At 42.2% G+C, this 20022-nt stretch overlaps 1 protein-coding gene across 1 annotated transcript; it reads right to left on the bottom strand.

Annotated features, from left to right (window-relative positions):
* Window positions 1-50: 50 nt before the first annotated feature.
* Window positions 51-8640, bottom strand: LOC309690043 (5-hydroxytryptamine receptor 3A-like). Its single transcript, XM_082506875.1, has 9 exons — window positions 8512-8640; window positions 7774-7934; window positions 7625-7669; window positions 7153-7259; window positions 5070-5239; window positions 4749-4909; window positions 4042-4252; window positions 3314-3523; window positions 51-944 (listed from the first exon to the last, which is right to left on the bottom strand). Exons 1-9 carry the CDS (start codon window positions 8564-8566, stop codon window positions 640-642), a joined length of 1425 nt encoding a protein of 474 aa, XP_082363001.1. The 5' UTR covers window positions 8567-8640; the 3' UTR covers window positions 51-639.
* Window positions 8641-20022: the final 11382 nt, after the last annotated feature.

The raw sequence follows: 20022 nt of genomic DNA, 5'->3' as shown, positions 1-20022 counted from the left end.
TTATGATTATGCAGGTAAACCACAACCCATGAAATTGAAAAACGATACAATAATAGTTGTAATAGTTTTAATTGCTAATGAATCTTAAAGACAAGTACAACTTCTATTAATGGCATTAGAGTCTAAATGTGTTCAAGGTTCTGATCTGCAAGGAAAATGGTGGTTACTGGATGTAAGCCGAGGCCTGTAAGTTTATGAATGTGTCCCTCTTTCATTATTTTTCTCTGGCTACTGATATGTTTGGGGGGGGGGGGGAAGCTCCAGTAAATAGTGTCAGGATACAGTAAACCACAGTTTGTGACTGTAAAATGCAGAGTTTGCCAAGGCCAGCTACCTTACAGCTCATTAACTGATGCTATTTTGATTACAGGAATGAAATGCAGATAACAGAAGCAGGGTTATTTTCATTATACTAAATAATGCTGCAATTCCTGATCTCAGCAAATCTAACTCATGCCCTCTTCGCTCTTGGTTTGTGTATTTGTCACACTAAAATGTTTCAGGTCATCAATTCCTTTGATCTGAAACATGTACGTGTGACAAATATGCAAACAAATAAGGAATCAGCACGGGGTCAAGTGCATGCGTGAAGTGAAGATTGCCATGGCACTAATCCATGTGATGCAGTTTTTGATCTAATCATGTAGCAAATGAATTATTCCATATCCAGATGCTTATTATTGTGATAAAGCTCACAAAAATGAAGATGATGTACAAGCCAAACAGCAGACGATCGATCACTGTCCCGATCATTTCCCACTCCTGCGTGGCTTTGGTCTCTTGACAGTATTTGTCCATCTGAACTCGGATGGCTGTGAGCTCTCTGCCTAACATCCTCAGTTGTTCCAGAACTGGGTCCGGAGAGTCCAGAGAAGCTGAAGGTGTAACATCTGAGATGCTCTGATGGTCGGAGAGGTTTGTGGCGCTGGTGTTCGCTGATGGTGCTGTGAAACACAAACAAAACACCCTGAGACCACAAAAAGTGGTTACTTTTTCTTAAGTCGTAGATGGTGATTAAAATCGACTTGACTATATTACTACCGGCTTAAATAAGGATAAGCATAACGTACTTTTCAGCTGAGAGATACGTGGCATGACTGTGGAGAGTTGTGACCTAAAGTTTACGTGTCCAGATTCATCAGGATCAAATTGTTTACAAGTTTTAAAAAAAATTGGTACCTCGAACTGACTGCGAGAAAATGATTCATGCGTTCATATCGAACGGGTCAGACTGTTGTAACGCTCTGTTTGTAGGACTACACCATCATCAGAGTTCTTGCATATAGGCAAATATAACCATTACCCAAGCGTTTATGTCACTTCACTGGCTCCCAGGACACACACACAGATTTGCCTTAAAAATCCTTCTATTAGTTCTTGAAGCTCTCAGTGGTTTGGCTCTCTGGTACAAGTTAATATAATTCAGTGAAGGAGAAACTTTCAACTCGTTTATTCTTCTTGCATCCCTCCATCCATGGTTTTCAACTTATCCGGGGCCGGGTCACGGTGGCAGCAGCCTAAGCGGAGAAGCCCAGACCTCCTTCTGCCCGGCCCCCTCCTCCAGGTTGTCCAGAGAAACAGCAAAGCGTTCCCAGGCCAGCTGACAGATATAATCTCTCCAGCGTGTCCTGGATCTGCCCCAGGGCCTCCTCCCAGTCGGACATGCCCGGAACACCTCACCCAGGAGGCATCCTTGTCAGATGCCCAAACCACCTCAACTGGCTCCTTTCAAAGAGGAAGAGAAGTGTTTCTACACTGAGCCCCTCCCGGATGGCCGAACTCCTCACCCTATCCCTAAGGGAGACGCCAGCCACCCTTTGGAGAAAGCTCATTTCTGCCACTTGTAGCTTGCTCTTTCGGTGGGAACGTACACCGATGGATAAACTGAAAGCTTCGCTTTTACGCTCAGCTCTTTCTTCAACATGATGTACAGCCTCCGCATCACTACAGTCGCAGCACCAATCTGTCTGTAGATCTCCAGCTTCCCTCTCCTCTCACTCGTGAACAAGACCACGAGATACAGTCGTGGCCAAAAGTTTTGAAAATGACACAAATAATATTTTTTACAAAGTTTGCTTCTTCAGTTTTTATCATAGCAATTTGCGAATACTTCAGAAGGTTATGAAGAGTGATCAGATGAATTGCAAAGTCCTTTTTGACATGAAAATAAACGTCATTCCAAAAACCTGCATTTCCACTGCATTTCATCGCTGCCATAAAAGGATCTGCTGACATCATTTCCACAATCTTCTTGTTAACTCAGATGAGAATGTTGATGAGCACAAGGCTGGAGATCATTATTATTACTCATTTATTGAGTTAAAATAGCGGACTGGATTTGTTAAAAGGAGGGTCATTTTTGAAATCATTGGTTACCTGCAAAGAAACACATGCAGCCATCATCACGTTGCATAAAAGAAATTGATTCCATCCTGTTTTTTAAAACTCCAATTGCTTATTTGTACTATGCTTTCATTTCAGAGTGTACTTAAACTCCTTTATTTGGTGCAGGAACTCGTCCCTGACCCTCAGTGGGCACTCCTTTTTCTGGCTGAGGACCATGGCCTCAGATTTGGAAGTGCTGATTCTGAATCCTGCCTCTTCACACTCAGCTGCAAACCACTCCAGTGCCAGCTGGAGGCCGTCACCTTATGAAGCCAACAGAACCACATCATCTGCAAAAGGCAGAGATGAAATTCTGAGGCCACCCAAGTGGAAGCCTTCTGCCACTTGGCTATGCCTAAATATCATGTCCATAAAGATTATGAACAGATTCAGTGACAAAGGGCAGCACTGTTGGCGTCCAACGCACCAGAAACATGTTTGACTTATTGCTGGCTATGCGGACCAAGCTCCTGCAACATTTGTATAAGGATTGAATGGCCTGTATCAACGGGGCTAGACACCCCATACTTCTGCGGAACATCTCACCAGGGACATGGGTGAATGCCTTCTCCAAGTCCACAAAACACATGTAGACTGGTTGTGCAAACTCCCATACACCTCGAGTATCCTCGAGAGGGTAAACAGCTGGTCCAACCAAAACATAAACCAAATTGTTCCTCCTGCATCCGAGGTTCGACTAACGAACGGACTCTCTTTTCCGGCACCCTGGCATAGACTTTCCCAGGGGGGCTCAGGAATGTGATCTCCCTATAGCTGGAACACACAATCCTCAGCCATAATGCCAGCATTATGTTGTTTAACCTAACACATAGTCCACTACAGTCAATACAGGCCACAGCTGTTTCTTCAGCTTGGGCTCTTAACAAAATCTTCTAGTAATAACGGGACTATAAAAATAATAACGTACCTTTGTGAGATGGATTGAGGGAGACTGTGACTCGGTTGCTCTTTTGCTTTGGAGGGATACAAACAAGAACAGCTAGATAACGTAACACGAGGACACTGAGCCAGTGAGGCACTGCGCTGTACTCTCTGGGCTTGTACTGAATGTTTGTGATGAACAGCGTCTCCAACAGGCTGGCAACCATCAGCGCCAGACTGATGGAGAAGAAAACATCTGCAGGAAACAGCACCAAAGACAGGAAGAACTCAGAACAGTTTTCATTAAATCATTTTCACATGTGAGCTCATATTCTCTTTCTCAGTCTTAGTTACCATCGTGTTTAAGAAATGTCTGGATTACAGCCATAGATGCCTTATCTTGCTGTGTGTCATTGACATGACAACTAGAGCTAAAAAAAAACCCCCACACCCCAAGAATAAATGTGTCTTTAGTAGGTGGAGCCTTTTGGCAAGTTGACACTGATCGGGATCATCCAGTTTTGCAAAATGTACTTCGGTGAAGAGTTTCACAGTTTAGAAAACTTGTTTTTTTAGGAACTGACAGTTTTGGTGAAAATTTGATTTCGAGACGTCTGTTCCACAGATGTTTGAATTCAACCCTTCATAATCCAAAGGACACTGTATTGTCTTTCAGAAACACTGTCTCTAACCTCCTTAAGTGTATAAATACAGCACAGTGTATTTCTTCAAAAGAAGAACTATGCAGCCGATACTACATTTATGTACACTCACTGATGAGCGGTGTTTTCTCCCCGGTAACAGGCAGCAGGTCATTCATTATGAGCAGGAAGACGGTGTAGCCCAGGATGAGTGTCATCTTGAAGGAGGATCTGTCCACGCTCTGTGGGGGCAGCACAAAACTGAAGAGGTCCACTGTGATTAGGAAACAGCTGGGGACCAGGAGGTTGACCACATAGGCGATTGGTCTCCGTCTTAGCACGATCTTGGGAAGAGACAAAAGTATTAAACCTGTAAGAATTTTGTTAGATTGTATGCATCAATCAATCTTTTTCCTTTACAGCGATGTGACTGACAGAAAATGATTACATCAAGTTGTTGCTGCTAAAGTCACTGAATCATAGGATGCACTTAGTTTTTACCAACTGCTTCAGAATTTTGGTCAATAAATGAGATGTCTCATTACATCAAATATTAGAAATGAAGCTTTTAAAACGGAAACTACTTCCAAAATGCTGGACGTAATCCCTGCTGTCTTGTGCCACCACAGCACAGTTCAGTTTCTTTATGTTTCACTCATGCATCATCTGCACCTGATTTTACTTTACTTTCATTCTCACGACAAACATGTTCAATATGATAGCGACTGGTTTATAAAGGCTTCCCATAATTAGGAACTATTAAACAATAAAGTGTGATCAGCTATAACAGTACAAAATAAATTATCAGAAGGATGAAAAAGTCAGTAAAAACACGCTTACATAGTATGTGATCTCAGAGTAGCTTCCACTGTCTAAATGCAGGCTGGAATCGGCAATATTTATATCTGTCAGCTCCCACTCCCCATTGGTTACTATCACATCTTGGGACTCTTTCAGGACCTTTTCAGCTGTGGCGCCTTGAATCATCTGAATATCCGTAGCTAGAGTGACATTCAAGACTTTTGCTTATTTGCATATTAGCACATAGTTTTGTGTTAAAATCAGAATATGGATGCTCTATAGGGATGTTTTAGAGTTTAAAAAAATAATTTTTAAGACTCTTTGAGATTATTATTTTTTTAAATTTTCAGGCAGCCTTACCAAAGTGTATATATGATCCGAAGGTCAACGAGCAGTTTTGGATATCAAAGGGAAAGGTGTAGATTCCCAATTGGCAAGAAGTGACCACTGTGATGGGCTTATCATCATATACATGACCTGTATTATATAAGTAGACATAGGGAGTTTTGGTAGAGCTGGCTTCGTCCAGGCTGGAATAGAACAGAATACAATAATAAAACACAGAAAAAATATATATGAAAAACAATATATTCAAATCAGGTGATGAGTGTAAGAGAACAATAATTCATTATTATCAGGATGTCCTAAAAACTAAATGAAAAGTCTTCAGCTAATCCAAAATGCTGCAGCAAGAGTCCTGACAGGGACTAGAAAGAGAGAGCAGATTTCTCCTGTTTTGACTTCCCTTCATTGGCCATCCATCCATCCATTCGCTTCCGCTTATCCTTTTCAGGGTCACGGGGGGCGCTGGAGCCTATCCCAGCTGTCATAGGGCGAAAGGCGGGGTACACCCTGGACAGGTCACCAGTCTGTCGCAGGGCTAACACATAGGGACAGACAACCATTCACACTCACATTCACACCTAGTGGCAATTTAGATTATCCAATTAACCTATCCCCACAAGCTGCATGTCTTTGGACGGTGGGAGGAAGCTGGAGTACCCGGAGGGAACCCACGCAAACACGGGGAGAACATGCAAACTCCACACAGAAAGACCTGATGGTGGAATTGAACTCAGGACCTTCTTGCTGTGCGGCAACAGTGCTAACCACCGTGCCACCGTGCTTCAAGATTAGGCTTCAAACTTTCCTTTTTGCTAAAGCATATAGTTAGGGCTGGACCAGGTGACCCTGAATCCTCCCTTAGTTATGCTGCAATAGACATAGGCTGCAGGTGGATTCCCATGATGCATTGAGTTTTTCCTTTTCAGTCACCTTTCTCACTCACTATGTGTTAACAGACCTCTCTGCATTGAATCATACTTGTTATTAACATCTGTCTCTCTTCTACAGCATGTCTTTATCCTGTCTTCCTTCTCTCACCCCAACAGGTCACAGCAGATGGCCCCGCCCCTCCCTGAGCCTGGTTCTGCTGGAGGTTTCTTCCTGTTAACTCATTCACTGCCATTGACGTCTATAGACGTCAATTACGTTTTTCAATGGGAGGGGCCAGAATACAACCTCGGGCAGCTTGTCAGTGAATTTTATTTTTTCATATATTTGTAAATAAATTGTTTTGATAAAACATAACCTTTCTCAGTGTTATTTCTGTTTTATAGAAGTGAAAAACTATTTTATATGTTAGAGGTGTCACAAAGCAAGAAATATTAGTGTCAAAGGCACTTTTCTGCTTGAAATGTATTTTTCACAAAAAGCTCATTTTCTCCCTTTTTTTGGTCAAAACAGGCATTTTTGGTGGAACCCACCTCTCTTCTACAGCTGATTACTAAAGAATGGAAAATGGTAGAAACAAGCTTTTTTTTTGGATGAAAGAAGAGAGTCTGTTCTTCATTTTGGTAGGTTCAGCGTTTATATGATCATAACACACAGTTTTCTGTGGCTCTTCAAAAATGAGTAAAAATGCTCAAAAACCCTGGCAGTGGGGAGTTACCTGATTTGAAAATGGCTGGCAGCGAATGAGTTAAAAGGGAGTTTTTCCTTCCCACTGTCGCCAAAGTGCTTGCTCATAGGGGGTCATATGATTGTTGGGTTTTTCTCTGTATGTATTATTGTAGGGTCTACCTTACAATATAAAGTGTGATTTGGCGCTGTATAAATAAAATTTGAATTGAACAACACTGAAAATAAATGTCGCAGCCTGTCCAGTAGGTGGTGCAGAGGGTGGTCGGGGTTCCTGATTAGTTTATTTATCTCCTGCTCCCCCAGCAGACCACAGCAAAGTACACTGCACTCATCAGGACGTAAGCTTCCTTAGCAAAGAAAACCTGCTCTTCCACTTTCTGTTTACAGAGCAAGTGTTGGTCTCCCAGCTCAGTTGTGGACGGCGATGTCTCTCATGACTGCTTTGTCATTTCTGACATTTTTAGTGTTTTAATTAAAAGTTAGTTTCTTCGACTTGATTTAGAAAATTCATTAAACTTACAGCTGTTTTAAGTGAATGTCTGGGACCCAAAGGTTGTCCCGAGGAACCGAAACTCTTTTAGCTGCACATTCCTTCTCATCCCAGTTCAGTCCTTCGATATCCCACTCCTACATTAAACAGAACAACAGCAAAACTGTTCCACAGCACTACAGCTATCATGCTAACTGCTGAAACAGGGAAACACAACATCTGGCATTAAGTCATGTTAGACTGTAAGAAAAAGTTCCCAAGTGATAATAAATATTTGAAATGACTGTTACAGACTTAAGGAAATCTAAAATAACAAGTAATGTATTCTTTATGTATTAATTCAGTGGCCAAACATTTTGATTCATTCTTATGATCGCTCTGGATTGGTTCATTGTGCTGAAAATACAAATAGCTGCAACAGAAATAATTTACAAAATGTCAGTATAATCATATAAGAAATGTGACATTATTGTATTAGTTCTGAGAGCTGTTCAAAACATACCAGGACCTGCCATATGACTGAAGACAGTGTTTGGGATTTTTCATTCTAAAGATGAGTAACATTAGAAAGTATATTAGAGTCATAAGGATTATTAGTTCCACATAGATGACATGATGTTAATATTTTGTGTATAAGCTGTGTAGACTCACCACTCCTAAAATTCCTGCCACTGTTATGCTGATGGATATGTTTATTGGCTTTGCAAAGGTTTCGACAGGACGCAGCAGTTTGTTAGGGAACAAATGATTTGTGAGTTCATCAAACAGGGCAGCAGGAGTTGGGCTGGTGCAGTTCAAAGCCGCCACAAAGCCTGAGATCAAGAAGAGAACAAGCAAATTAAACGTACCATTATGTTAAATGCTTGAACATGAAAACACGCAGGCTCAGTTCTTCCATTTGTATTTTTTTTTTTTAGTGCAGCAGATGCTTATTTTATTACAGCGGGTAAACACGTGAGAGCCGAGTGTGTTTACTCGTTTCTTTTGTTTGTAATGAAAATGTAATTGTACTGAAAACACTGAAAAATAAAAGCAGATCCAGTGCTGCCCTTTATTGAGATAGATGTAACTGAATGACCTCCTTCGTTTGAAAATTAATGACAAAAATAATAGTGATGGGAAAGTTTTTAAACATTTAACCATTTAGCTTCTCTGTTATGTATTAATCTGCATGTATATCACGTATAAAGAAATGAAGGCAATACTTTAACTTTAGTCTCTAAGTTAGGTTTGTTTTTCTTACAGGAAGTTTTAATGCTAAATTTTAATAAATCCTTCATACATTAGTAAATATGTGTAAGGTGTTACGACTGTGCAGGAAGTAAATCAACACATTGCTGTCGCTTTCTTTGTTGTGAAATGTGTTGATAAAATGTTTTCTTGCCTTACCTTGTAGCAACATGAAACAGATGACGATCAGCTCAGCAGCTTTCACACCGGCCATTTTCTGTCTCAGCTTTATTTAGCCCTTATTAACATGACAAGTGGCTGATACTCTAAATTACAACAGCTTGGGTGCCGTCACATACAGATAAAGCTGTGAGGATGCGCAGGTGAAACCAGTAACCACCTTCAGAAACTAATATTGACTTTGCAGTGTGACACACGTACCTGATGCACGCGTCCATCCACACATTGTTGCAAGTGTTTGGATTCAAAGCAGGTTTTTATCACTTATCATCTTCACTTGGATTTGTTCCGTATGAGTCAATCACATGATGACTGTTGTGACAGCTTTTTTTTGGCAACAGGCTCTGCTGCTTTCAATTTCCAATAATGTGACATAGGTACGCAATTATAATTTGTGGTGTGATATTAGGAGATCAGTGAAGATTTTAACTGGCAAATAGTTTTTACAGACCAATTTGAGCTGGTTTGATGGAGATAAATGGGCAGCAAGCAGCCTCTCCATTGCCAGAGAGCTCTAGTTTTGTCTCGTCTGACTAAAGGACGCACTTCTAGTGTGCATAATCTTTCTTCAGGTTGTCCTTAGTATACTTCAGTCTGCTGTGAAGGTGTCTCTTTTGCAGAAGTTGAGTTTTTCTTGGTTTGCAATCTTGCAGTCCATTCCTGTGCAGGGTTCTAGTGATTGTCTTCTTTGAGACCACAGTTCCTGACTTGACTAAATCATTCACTCATCTCTTAGCATTTGTTATGGAGTCTTTAAACACACATTCTCTCTCTCACTAGTTTTCTTTCCAGAGTCTTTGAACTCTCTTGATTCCTGCCTCTATGTTGGAAATCCTGTTAAAAAGTCCTTAGGACAATTGTGTTGGTGACAGCTTTTGTTATAGTATCAATAATATATATAAATATGGAATACTGATACATGTTTGCATAGACTTCTGTGGAATATGGAGACACTCCTGGCATTATATGAGCAAAGTGAGACTCATTTTGTCAGGTTTCGTGGAGATGAGTGTAAAGACCCAAACAATCCCTGTTATGATCTCAGTGATGGAGAAGCTTTGATGAAATAATTTGGTAAAAAGTTCAAACTTACTTAGGAGGACCCCACCACGCCTGCTTAAAGAAAAGTAAATGTGCTGATGTGATGGCTGCCCTTACAGCCACACAGTGGTAATATCACCATATTAGTGTAGAGGCTTTTACATAACATTGCATTCACACTTGTCTTTAAGTATAAGAATTAATTTACAGGACAAATAACTGATTTGGTTCAGAATTAATTCACATTTCCACATAACACTGCATTCTAAAATAAGTGCGCACATTTTAGTTTACACTGTTATGTATGACTAATCTTTTGTTTTCTGAGTTACCTTAGTTGCAGCTGCTCCAGTCTCTTGTTTGAGGAGCCAAGAGGTGGAAAAGGGGCGGAGCGAGCTTTAAAGGAAGACTGCAAATTGGTTCATTCCATAACTCGGGACCATGGGGGGAAATTGGAGTTTATTATGTTGGTTTCAGTTAGGCTTTGTGTTAGGAGAGTTAGGAGTTAGGAGAGGTGGAGGAAGATCTCAGCCTGGGCGTCTATTGTCTTGTGTAGTCTGGAAGATGAGTGGATGACGGGGTGGGTGCAGTTTTCTCTGTGGTGGGGTCGGGTAGGCTGTCCCGGGCTCTGTAGGGCCAGGCGGCGCTGCTGAACTGGGCCCCGGTCCGGATGGGCCTGGGCCCCCTTTTGCTGGTGGGTTGCAGAGTATGCGGGTGCCTACTGGGGTCAGCGGCTGGCCCCAGGGAGGGGTCACTTGCCCCGCCCTTCCTTCCCTCCCCATCTCCAGCTGCCTCCCTCTTCCCACTCCACCACAATCACCCACACATGCAGGGCCTTGGGGTAAAGGTATGTCACCAGGGTGCGGGGGAGGCATCTCCCCCTCTGTCCCCTTCTGGCTGCCTGTACTTCAATTTTATCCCACAACTTAGACATTCACATTACTCACACTCTCATTACACATACATATAGGATCTTGGGGGTGGGCACGCTACACGGAATCCAAAGTACCATCAGGGTGTACACCTCACCCCTGGCGTCGTTGCCCACCTCTCAATTTTAAATACACGTAGACATTGAGGGCTAGCAGGAGGGACCATGCGCTTACCTGCTGCTCTCTGGCAGGTAGCTCCATGCCCTCCTGGGTTTTAATTGCACCTTAGAACACACATGCATCAACACTACAATGAGCGGGTGGAGGGAGGTTTGGAGTCTTCTCTCACCCCCATTCTCTGCGGCCTGTTGGAGCGGGGGGGCTAGGAGGAGGAGTTGGCTGTCCGACTGCGGTCTGGAGTGTGGGGCCTCCCTGCTGCTGCCGAGTCGGGGCGGTCTGCCTCTCCCCACCGCAGGGAAAAGGGTAACACCACCTGGGTCTGGGTGCAGTTTCCCCCTCCAGGGGCAAGGGTACCTAGACCCGGTTCGTAGAGTACGCTTGGGGAGTGTGATCGTGTGTACAGCGTCTCTTTATGTCTGTCTCCACGTTGGGTGAGTGTGGAGTAAGTGCATATGAGAGCATGAGGGTGGGAATGGATGTTTGTATCTGTGTGTGCCTGTATGTCTGTGTCTATATGCCAGTGGCGGACTCCCTCAGACATCGGTGCGTTGGTGGTTCTTTGTGTCCGGGGATGGGCGTCCGGGTAAACACCGGCTCACTCCTTGGCGGCCGCTTATCGGGGTCTGGAGCCTGGGGCTTGCTCGGGCCACTTCGGAGGTGGGGTGCCCCCGGCCTCTCGGCCTGGGGCTCGGTCACTCAGGCACAGCTGGCTGCCGGCGGAGCTCACGGGTGCGTCACTGCAACCCCCCCTGGCTTCTGCTCTGCGGCTGCTGAGTGAGCCCTCATCTGGGACTCTCCTCAGCTCTTTCTGGGACAGTGGCGCGGCTGCCCCTCTGTTGGTCTTCCTTGGTCTCTTGTGTTCTGGGGGCCTCTGGATGTCTGGAGTTTTGATCTCCTCCATACCTGCTTCATGCCCTGGAGGACGGGGCTGTGGCCCCCCCACACCCTCTAGCAGATCATTACATGAAGGAACCTTTAAAAAAAAACAAGCGCGTCCATGCTCACAGGTGTACACACGGGTGATCACACCCACAAACTACACCCTTTTTGGCTCCTACCTCAAAGCACACTGTGTTCTGTTGATCTTATGTGCTGCACAATAATGTTTAATATTTAGTATTTACTGTCATATTCCCATATATCATTGTGATGTTGTTTATTCTATTACTCTTGTTCTCTTCTGCTTGTTTTCTTTTTTCTTTCTCAACAGGTGATCCAGGTGATCGATAGATGCATTTCTTTTTCTTTTTTTTTCTGCCCGTTCTGTTGGTTTTTGTTTTTTGCCCTTCTCCCCCGTCCCTCTTCTCAGCTGTTTCTCTTTCCCTCTTTCTTTCCCCCAGTCAAGTCTGTCCCGTATTCAGCAAGTGAAAATAAAATAAACAATAAAAGGTGAATCAAATGGACCATTATGGCAAGGCTGGGATGGTCAATTTGGTAAAGTAAATCCGTTGGGCATCTTTCTTTGCCTTTAGACAACAATTCTGATGGCAAAAGAGCCAAACGGGACGGGCCAAAAAAAAAAACAAAAACAAAAAACGACTAAATAAAACAGGCAATAAATTAACCAAAAGCAGTTTAAAAAAAAAGAAGAAAAAAAAGAAAAGCCAGTGTGCATGGATTCATCCGTGTTTGCCATTACACACTTCAGCACCATTGGGCAGTGATTTTCAGGTTCCTTTTCACATGTAATGTACAGCTGGCCACTACACTCTTTGCAAAAGCCTCTGATTTTAATAAAACAAGATACAAGATAAAACAGTTCTGAGGTACACCTTGGCTCGTTTAAAAGTAATGGTGCATGTACTTTTAACCTCTTTCCAGATTCCCTGGTTTACAACATGAGTCCATGTACCTGGCTTCAAAATTGTGTATTCCCTTTTCTTGAAAGTACTCTTTTTGTATGTGACTTTATGTGGAATCATATGTATCCACTGTTCAAATGGGAGCTCTACATTGAAAGTCTTGCAGTCTTTGTTTTGAAAAGGAGAGCTGCTTTGTTCAAAATCATTATCATTGTCACTGCTGTCTGTGTCAGTCAGTCTCTCTTCATCACTGTAATCCAGAGCAGCCCATACATTGTGTCTGTTTAATTTAACAAAAGTGTAAAGAGCTTTTGGTGTCATCTTTTCACCAAGTTGTTTGCATAGATTTTGCCATATGTCATCACTTGGAGTTGAAACTTTTCCATTTTTTATGACTGCTTCTTTAGAAGCACGAAGGATTTCAAATACTGCAATTTTGTCCACCACTGATTTCTTTGGCATCTGTCAAGCAAAAATTAAAAATGTGATATATTACTGCTATAATTTGGTTATAACTTTAATTCTACATCTTTAAGTGGACATTAAAAGTGAACAACTAAGCTGTAGTGCCTCTTCACCTCACTGTACAATACCTTGTGCAATACTTTTTGTAAATAGTCAACAGTGAAATAGACTCAATACTTGAAATGTGCAATTCACTTGTATTTTTATTTTTTATTCCTATTTATTCTATTTATCCCCTTTGTATATTTTATTTATATTTGTCTCTGTATTTATATATGTGTGTGTATGTGTGTGTGTGTGTATATATATATATATATATATATATATATATATATATATATATATATATATATATATATATATATATATATAAAACATTCTGTAACTGTAACTTCTGTCGGTGCTGTGCTTTTTTTGGAAATCGAATTTCCCAGAGGAACCCACCCGAGGGATTAATAAAGTTCTATCTTATCTTATCTTATCTTATCTTATCTTATCTTATCTTATCTTATCTTATCTTAAATTACTTACTTTGATACACTGTTTTGACGTAGTAAATTGAAGTGTTGATGATTGCTGTTGCTCATGGGATCTAGCTTAAAAATGCAAATAAGATAGCTAGCACATGTTTTCTTCAACTCTTGTTTTTTTCTCTCAGAAGAATGTGTATGATAGCACCCCCTGGTGATCACAAACCAAACACAGGTCGCTATGTTTTTTTTTTTTTGGCAGAGTTTATCAGTTTATCCTTACCAGTGTTGGGTAAGTTACTTTAAATTAGTAACTTAGTTACATTACTAGTTACTTCTATCAAAAGTAACTCAGTTACTTCAAGTTACTCGTTACTTTCAAAGTAACTAGTTACTAGGGAAAATAACTTTGGTTTTACTCAGAATTCTCTTGTTAATGTGTTTCTTCCATAACGTTGCCAGTCTTCTAGCTTGCTTACTTGCCACAAGTGCACTGTGCCACCTACCAATAGAAAGGAAAAAATAATGTGCACATTTCCACGAGAGAAATCCCACGCCTGATTCTATCCTAGCCTGCTTTTTACATCCAACACAAAAACTGCAGTCGTGGTGCTTTCGATTGTACTCAGAACTCGGAAATTCTGCCTTCTGAATAGGAAGATGCAGGTAACACCAGACTGCAGATGAGCTGCTTACAGGGCTGGACTGGGACAAAAAAATCGTCCCGGGCATTTTGACTAGAGACCGGCCGCCATTATAGGAAAAATCATAAAGCCTTTGAATGAAAATAAACACTGTTGTGGCAGTGATGTACACTGTTCTGATGGTATATATGTATCAATTTATCAATTGTTTGTTGCAAGACTCAGATAATTATTTTTTTAAAAGTGAGACATTTTAAATGAGAATAAGAAAGTGTTTCTTTGTGCCCCCCTCTCCCTTTTAATGCCCAACCTTGTCCCCTGGCAACACTTTGCTAGACCCGCCCCTGCACAGTTACCAGCTATCAGCTGCTTAGAAAAGGATCCTGGTGTTATTTGTCTCTCAGAAACAGTTCATAACTTCCCTTCAACTCATTCATGTCAGCTAAAAGGTAAACCTGTTTCTCCATCACAGCTCTGATGATCCAGTAAGGACATCTCCTGGTTTCATCTTCATGTTTCCCTCTCACCAGATAACCAAACCATATCATGACCAGCAGCTTTACAGCTGTGGCTCCAGCAAACATCAGCTGATAGTAGAAAGTAATATTAAATAAATTCTAACAACAGCTGATCAAACGTGCTGCTGTTGTTTACCGCGACATCCGCTGGTTTCCTCTTTCTGGCGCAAAGTGAGCAATAAATAAACAAGAGAGAAAAGCCGATCAGCTGATCATTGATCAGTTTCATGATTGAAGTAGAAACGGGTGAGGGAGGGGGAGAGGATGAGAGAAGAAGAGGCAGCTGTGCAGCGTAAACACAGAATAACTCCAGCTTTGTGTCTTTTTCATTGTAGCTGAAGTCCAGGACAAAATGTTCCTTTTCACCTCAATAAGAAACGCGCAATATTTTCTCTGAATACTAGACGATTCTGTTTTTTATGGGACGGTTGGAAACTCTAATAATTAACCTTATGAACAAAATAAAGTTCAACATCAGTAACATAGCACCACCCAGCTGTATAGAAACTCCGTCATGCTAGCTAGCACGCAGTACGAAAAAGTCAGCACAACGAAAATAAACTCCACCTAAACTTGGTTCATATCTGACCCAGATGGACTGCAGGTCATAACTTCTTACCTGAAGTTCAGTTCACCTGACTCTCTCGGACCAGCGGCTGCTTCGGGTCTCTGCTCCTGCCTCCCTTTTCCTTCATCCACCTGCTGGCCTCCACCACTTGCTAATGTTACTGAATCTGTGGAAGCTCTGCGATGCCGCCACACGAAGTAACGAATAACGAGCCTATTTAAATCCCAGTAACGAGTAACGCGTTCCCGGTTTTGACATAATAACTAGTTACCGTGCTCGTTACCACAATAATAACGTAGTTACTCTAACGCGTTACTTAATAATGCGTTAGTCCCAACACTGATCCTTACCACGATCTAGTTCAAAATTCATTTGATCAGTATAAAAATGAATTTAGTCAATGTTCAAAGCTCATCATTAAAATACTTGTAGATAAATCCAGACTCTGTTGAGATAAATCTGTGTCTGTGTCAATCCCACACGTGTTTAATAGCCCACTCATTTAATAGCCCTTTGTGACCATGGCTACAGAAGTTTGACTCTTGCAAAAAATATAGGTCGGCCCTTTCATGTAACATTGACAGTTACCTAAGGTTCACAGTTCTGCAGGCTGTTTGGAGCCTTTGAGTCCAGATTTGCTGAATCACTGAAGTGCACTCCTGTGTATGTTAATTTTATACAACTTGCTCATGACAGCCCACATACAAATGACAGCACTTTTGTTAATATTAGCATTTGACTTAAAAGCTACAGTTCACATATTATTAGGTTAATGTTTTAACAACCATTAGCATTTTAGCATATACCCTGCTGGTAGCACACTAGATGGAGTAAGGTAATGTTAAGAAACATGGTAGCCAGTGATCCACAACCAGCTTATTGGCTCAAAACACCTTATCTAATTATAAACTGATACGCACCTACTGGCATGCCCCTTTAAATTTCTTCATAAATGTTATTTAATGTTATTATTACGGCAGCACGGTGGTTAGCACTGTTGCCGCACAGCAAGAAGGTCCTGAGTTCAATTCCACCATCAAGCCAGGGTCTTTCTGTGTGGAGTTTGCATGTTCTCTCCCCGTGTTTGCGTGGGTTCTCTCCGGGCTCTCTCCAAAGACATGCAGCTTGTGGTGATAGGTTAATTGGTTAATCCGAATTGCCCATAGGTGTGAATGTGAGTGTGAATGGTTGTCTGTCCCTGTGTGTTGGCCCTGTGACAGACTGGCAACCTGTCCAGGATGTACCCTGCCTCTTGCCCTATGACAGCTGGAATAGATTCCAGCACCCCCTGCGACCCTTAAAAGGATAAGCAAATGGATGGATGGAATTTTATTAATATCTTTAAAATAATAGCACCACAAACAAAAATTTTTGCAGCACAAACCTGTGACATCAACTTCTGTTTGATTTGGGTGATGTGGGGGGCTGGTTGACCTTTTGACGTTTGCATTTTCATTAATATCTTTAAAACAGAGGCAGCACAAACGACAATTTTAGCAGCACAAACCAGCACAAACGTAGCACAAACGTTTGATACCACTTTTGTTGGATTTGAAGAAGGTGGGGGGGCCAACTTCACTCACATGGTATCACGTTGTTCCACCCTCACCTTGCTGTGTTTCTTCCTTCGGTTTCTTGGCTAAGCTTTAGCTCTCAGTTCCTGGTTTGTTTTCTAGTTTGTGTTTCCAGTTTCGTCTCTAGTTTTCTGAGTTTTTTTCTATAGAAAGTCTTCCCAAAATTAAAAGCGGCTGCTCTAAGTTGTCAGTCTGTGTACGAGTCCTGCATTTTGGATCCTTCATCCTGCCACTGCACCCTCCTTGACACAGGCTCAGTTCTTTTAATTTTATTGGTGTTTCAAATGCTTTTTTTTTTTTTTACTGCTGCACCAAGTTTGCTTAAGTACTTTAAGGCTGCCTGTTCATTCAAGGGAGATGAAAAATACATTATAATTGTAGCTAGTAATATCACAGATGATTAAATAAATATATTTTAGGTAGATGCTTGTGCATTCTTAAAGTCTTATTGAAGTATGTCATCCATACATGCCAACCCTCTCGATTTTTCCGGGAGAATCCCGAATTTCAGTCCCCCTCCCGAATATCTGTACAATAATAACATTTAACTTATTTTATCCGATAAACACTGTAAAATTCAAGTTTTTTGTATATATATGTATATGTACAAATGTCTCCCTAATTCTGAGGTCTCAAGGTTGGCAAGTATGATGTCATCTGTTCAAAGACCCTCCCAGTCAGTGCTGTTCTCCATGCCTGTCTTACTGTACATGATGTTGTTACACAAACACTTTAAAGGTGATCATTTAGGACTTAAACAATAATACAGACAGCAATGTAGTTAAACATCTTACATTCAGTTTTATTAGGAATGAATTTAAAAAAAATCTAGTCTCCTATTTTTTTGTGTCATATAGGAAAAGAAGCATCAATATCCGATGAGAAGACTCATCGGATATTGGCCTTACTGTGTGTTATTTTGTGGTGTTTGGTGCAGTTTTCTTGTTTTGTAGGATTGTTTTTTTTTCCCAATGGGAGGTGAATATCTCTAACAAGTTTTTTTCACATTTGCACATCTTAATTTTTAAGTGAAATATGCGTTTTGAGTTTATGTACTTTATGCATATAAGGCAACGTTTTCCTTTTGCAGTATTTTTGTGTAGTGCATTTTTCTGTGTTTTAATAAAAGGGGAACAAAGGTCAACCAAAAATGATGTTATTATTTTCACATACTTACTCAGGTTATGCGAAGTGAAACATGCATTTTTTTGGGGGGGGGGGGGGGTAATGTGCTGGAAAAGCTTGAAAATGGACTTGAAAGTGCTTAGAAAGGGCTTGAATTTAACCCTGAAGAAGGTGTATGAACCCCGCAAGGCAGGAAAGTAAAAATCTCAAGAAGGAACTGATGAAAGTGCAAGATGAAGTTGAAGAGGAGAAAATGGAGTTGATGGGATTCCTCAAAGCGATGACAGACGCTGAAGTGACCAAGAAAGACTGTAAAAATGCACTGAAAGACCTACAAATGCACAAAAAAGAAGCTAAAGAGCTCCTGAAACAGTAAAACTGGCCAAACAGCAAAAAGAAAAAGTTAAAGATGCCAAGCAGCACCTAAAGAAAACCTTACAAGAGCTGAAGGCAAAAGAAAAGAAAGCCGAGGACAGGAGTGGATTCTGGAGCAGAGTGCAGAAGAAAAACTGTCCCAGCAACATCGAGTTTAAGGGGAATGATGGATCCACAAAGGAGGACCAATAGTTTCTTCTTCCTTCCCCCTTTCTCTCACCCCAAACCTTTTTCATGATCTTCTCTACCCCCACCCTGGCCCATGACAAGTGTTATGTAAAACAGTACCACACTTTCCACTCTGTAACTGTGAATAAATCCATTATTGCTTTATTTTACAATGCAGTGCAAAAATATTATGCTCCCAATCTTTTTTTGAGCACAAAGCTTTTTTTGCCCCTTCCTGACTTCTTAAGTTTTATTAAGTTTCGTTTTTTTAAAAATGATGATTTCGTGTTTTGGATTATTCAAATTCAAATTCAAATCTTATTTGTCACGTACACAGTCATACACAGTACGATATGTAGTGAAATGCTTGGACAACTGCTCGTGACCTAAAGAAAACAAAAAAAAAAGAAAAGGCTATGAATAAGATAGGAAATAAATATGAAAAATTAAAAAGGGTAAATTTAACTAGGAGGGAATAAAATATAAATTAAGGTTAAAAATGAAATAACTGTACAACACAAATTAGAATGAAGGGTAAATTTAACTCCCCTCCTTGAATCGCTACCTTATCGTGGTGGAGGGGTTTGTGTGTCACAGGGATCCCAGGGGCTATGTTGTCTGGGGGCTTTTGCCCCCTGGTAGGGTCTCCCATGGCAAATTGGCCCTGGGTGAGGGACCAGACAAAGAGCGATTCATAAGACCCTTATGAAAAGGAAACCGAGGGAACAGTTTACCCTGCCCGGGATAGGAGGCAGGCCCGGGGAGGGTGCCCGAGGGCGAGCGTCTGGTGGCCGGGCCTTAGTCCATGGGGCCCGGCCGGGCACAGCCCGAAGAGGAGACATGGGCCCATCCTCCCGCAGGCCCACCACCCGCAGGAGGCGCCATAGGGGTCGGGTGCATTGTGTGCCGGGTGGCGGCCAGGAGCGGAGGCCCTGGCGGACTGACCCCCGGCTGCCAAGACTGGCAATAGGGACATGGAATGTCACCTCTCTGGTGGGGAAGGAGCCTGAGTTAGTGCGTGAGGTTGAGAGGTACCGGCTAGATATAGTCGGGCTCACCTCTACACATGGCTTGGGCTCTGGAACCAGTCTCCTGGAGAGGGGCTGGACTCTGTCTCAGTCTGGAGTTGCCCCTGGTGAGAGGCGGCGGGCTGGGGTGGGTATCCTAATATCCCCTCGGCTTGCTGCCGGTGCGTTGGGGTTTTTCCCGGTGGACGAGAGGGTTTGCTCCCTGCGCCTTAGGGTCGGGGAACGGGTCCTGACTGTCATCTGCGCTTATGCGCCGAGTGGCAGTTCAGAGTACCCCGCCTTCTTAGAGTCCCTGGGGGGGGGGGTGCTGGAGGGTGCTCCACCTGGAGACTCTGTTGTCCTGCTGGGAGACTTCAATGCTCACGTGGGTAACGACAGCGAGACCTGGAGGGGCGTGATTGGGAGGAACGGCCTCCCTGATCTGAACCCGAGCGGTGCTCTGTTATTGGACTTCTGTGCTAATCACAGTTTGGCCATAACGAACACCCTGTTCGAACATAAGAGTGTCCATAAGTGCACGTGGCACCAGGACACTCTAGGCCGTAGGTCGATGATTGATTTTGTAATCGTATCAGCAGACCTGCGACCATATGTTCTGGACACTCGGGTAAAGAGAGGGGCTGAGCTGTCAACTGATCACCACCTGGTGGTGAGTTGGAT

The sequence above is a fragment of the Aulonocara stuartgranti genome (genome assembly GCF_965226115.1).
Source record: "Aulonocara stuartgranti genome assembly, chromosome: 15".
Lineage (NCBI taxonomy): Eukaryota > Metazoa > Chordata > Actinopteri > Cichliformes > Cichlidae > Aulonocara > Aulonocara stuartgranti.
This window is presented reverse-complemented; position numbering and strand designations above follow the sequence as displayed.

What these genes read in the sequence shown, in the direction of transcription:
- LOC309690043 (XM_082506875.1), bottom strand. Translation starts at nt 8,566, where the DNA reads ATGGCCGGTGTGAAAGCTGCTGAGCTGATCGTCATCTGTTTCATGTTG. An exon ending in GGAGAAAACACCGCTCATCA is followed by an intron (nt 3,524 to 4,041) that starts GTGAGTGTACAT and finishes TGTTTCCTGCAG; the next exon opens with ATGTTTTCTTCTCCATCAGT. An exon ending in CCTCAATCCATCTCACAAAG is followed by an intron (nt 945 to 3,313) that starts GTACGTTATTAT and finishes TGTGTTTCACAG; the next exon opens with CACCATCAGCGAACACCAGC.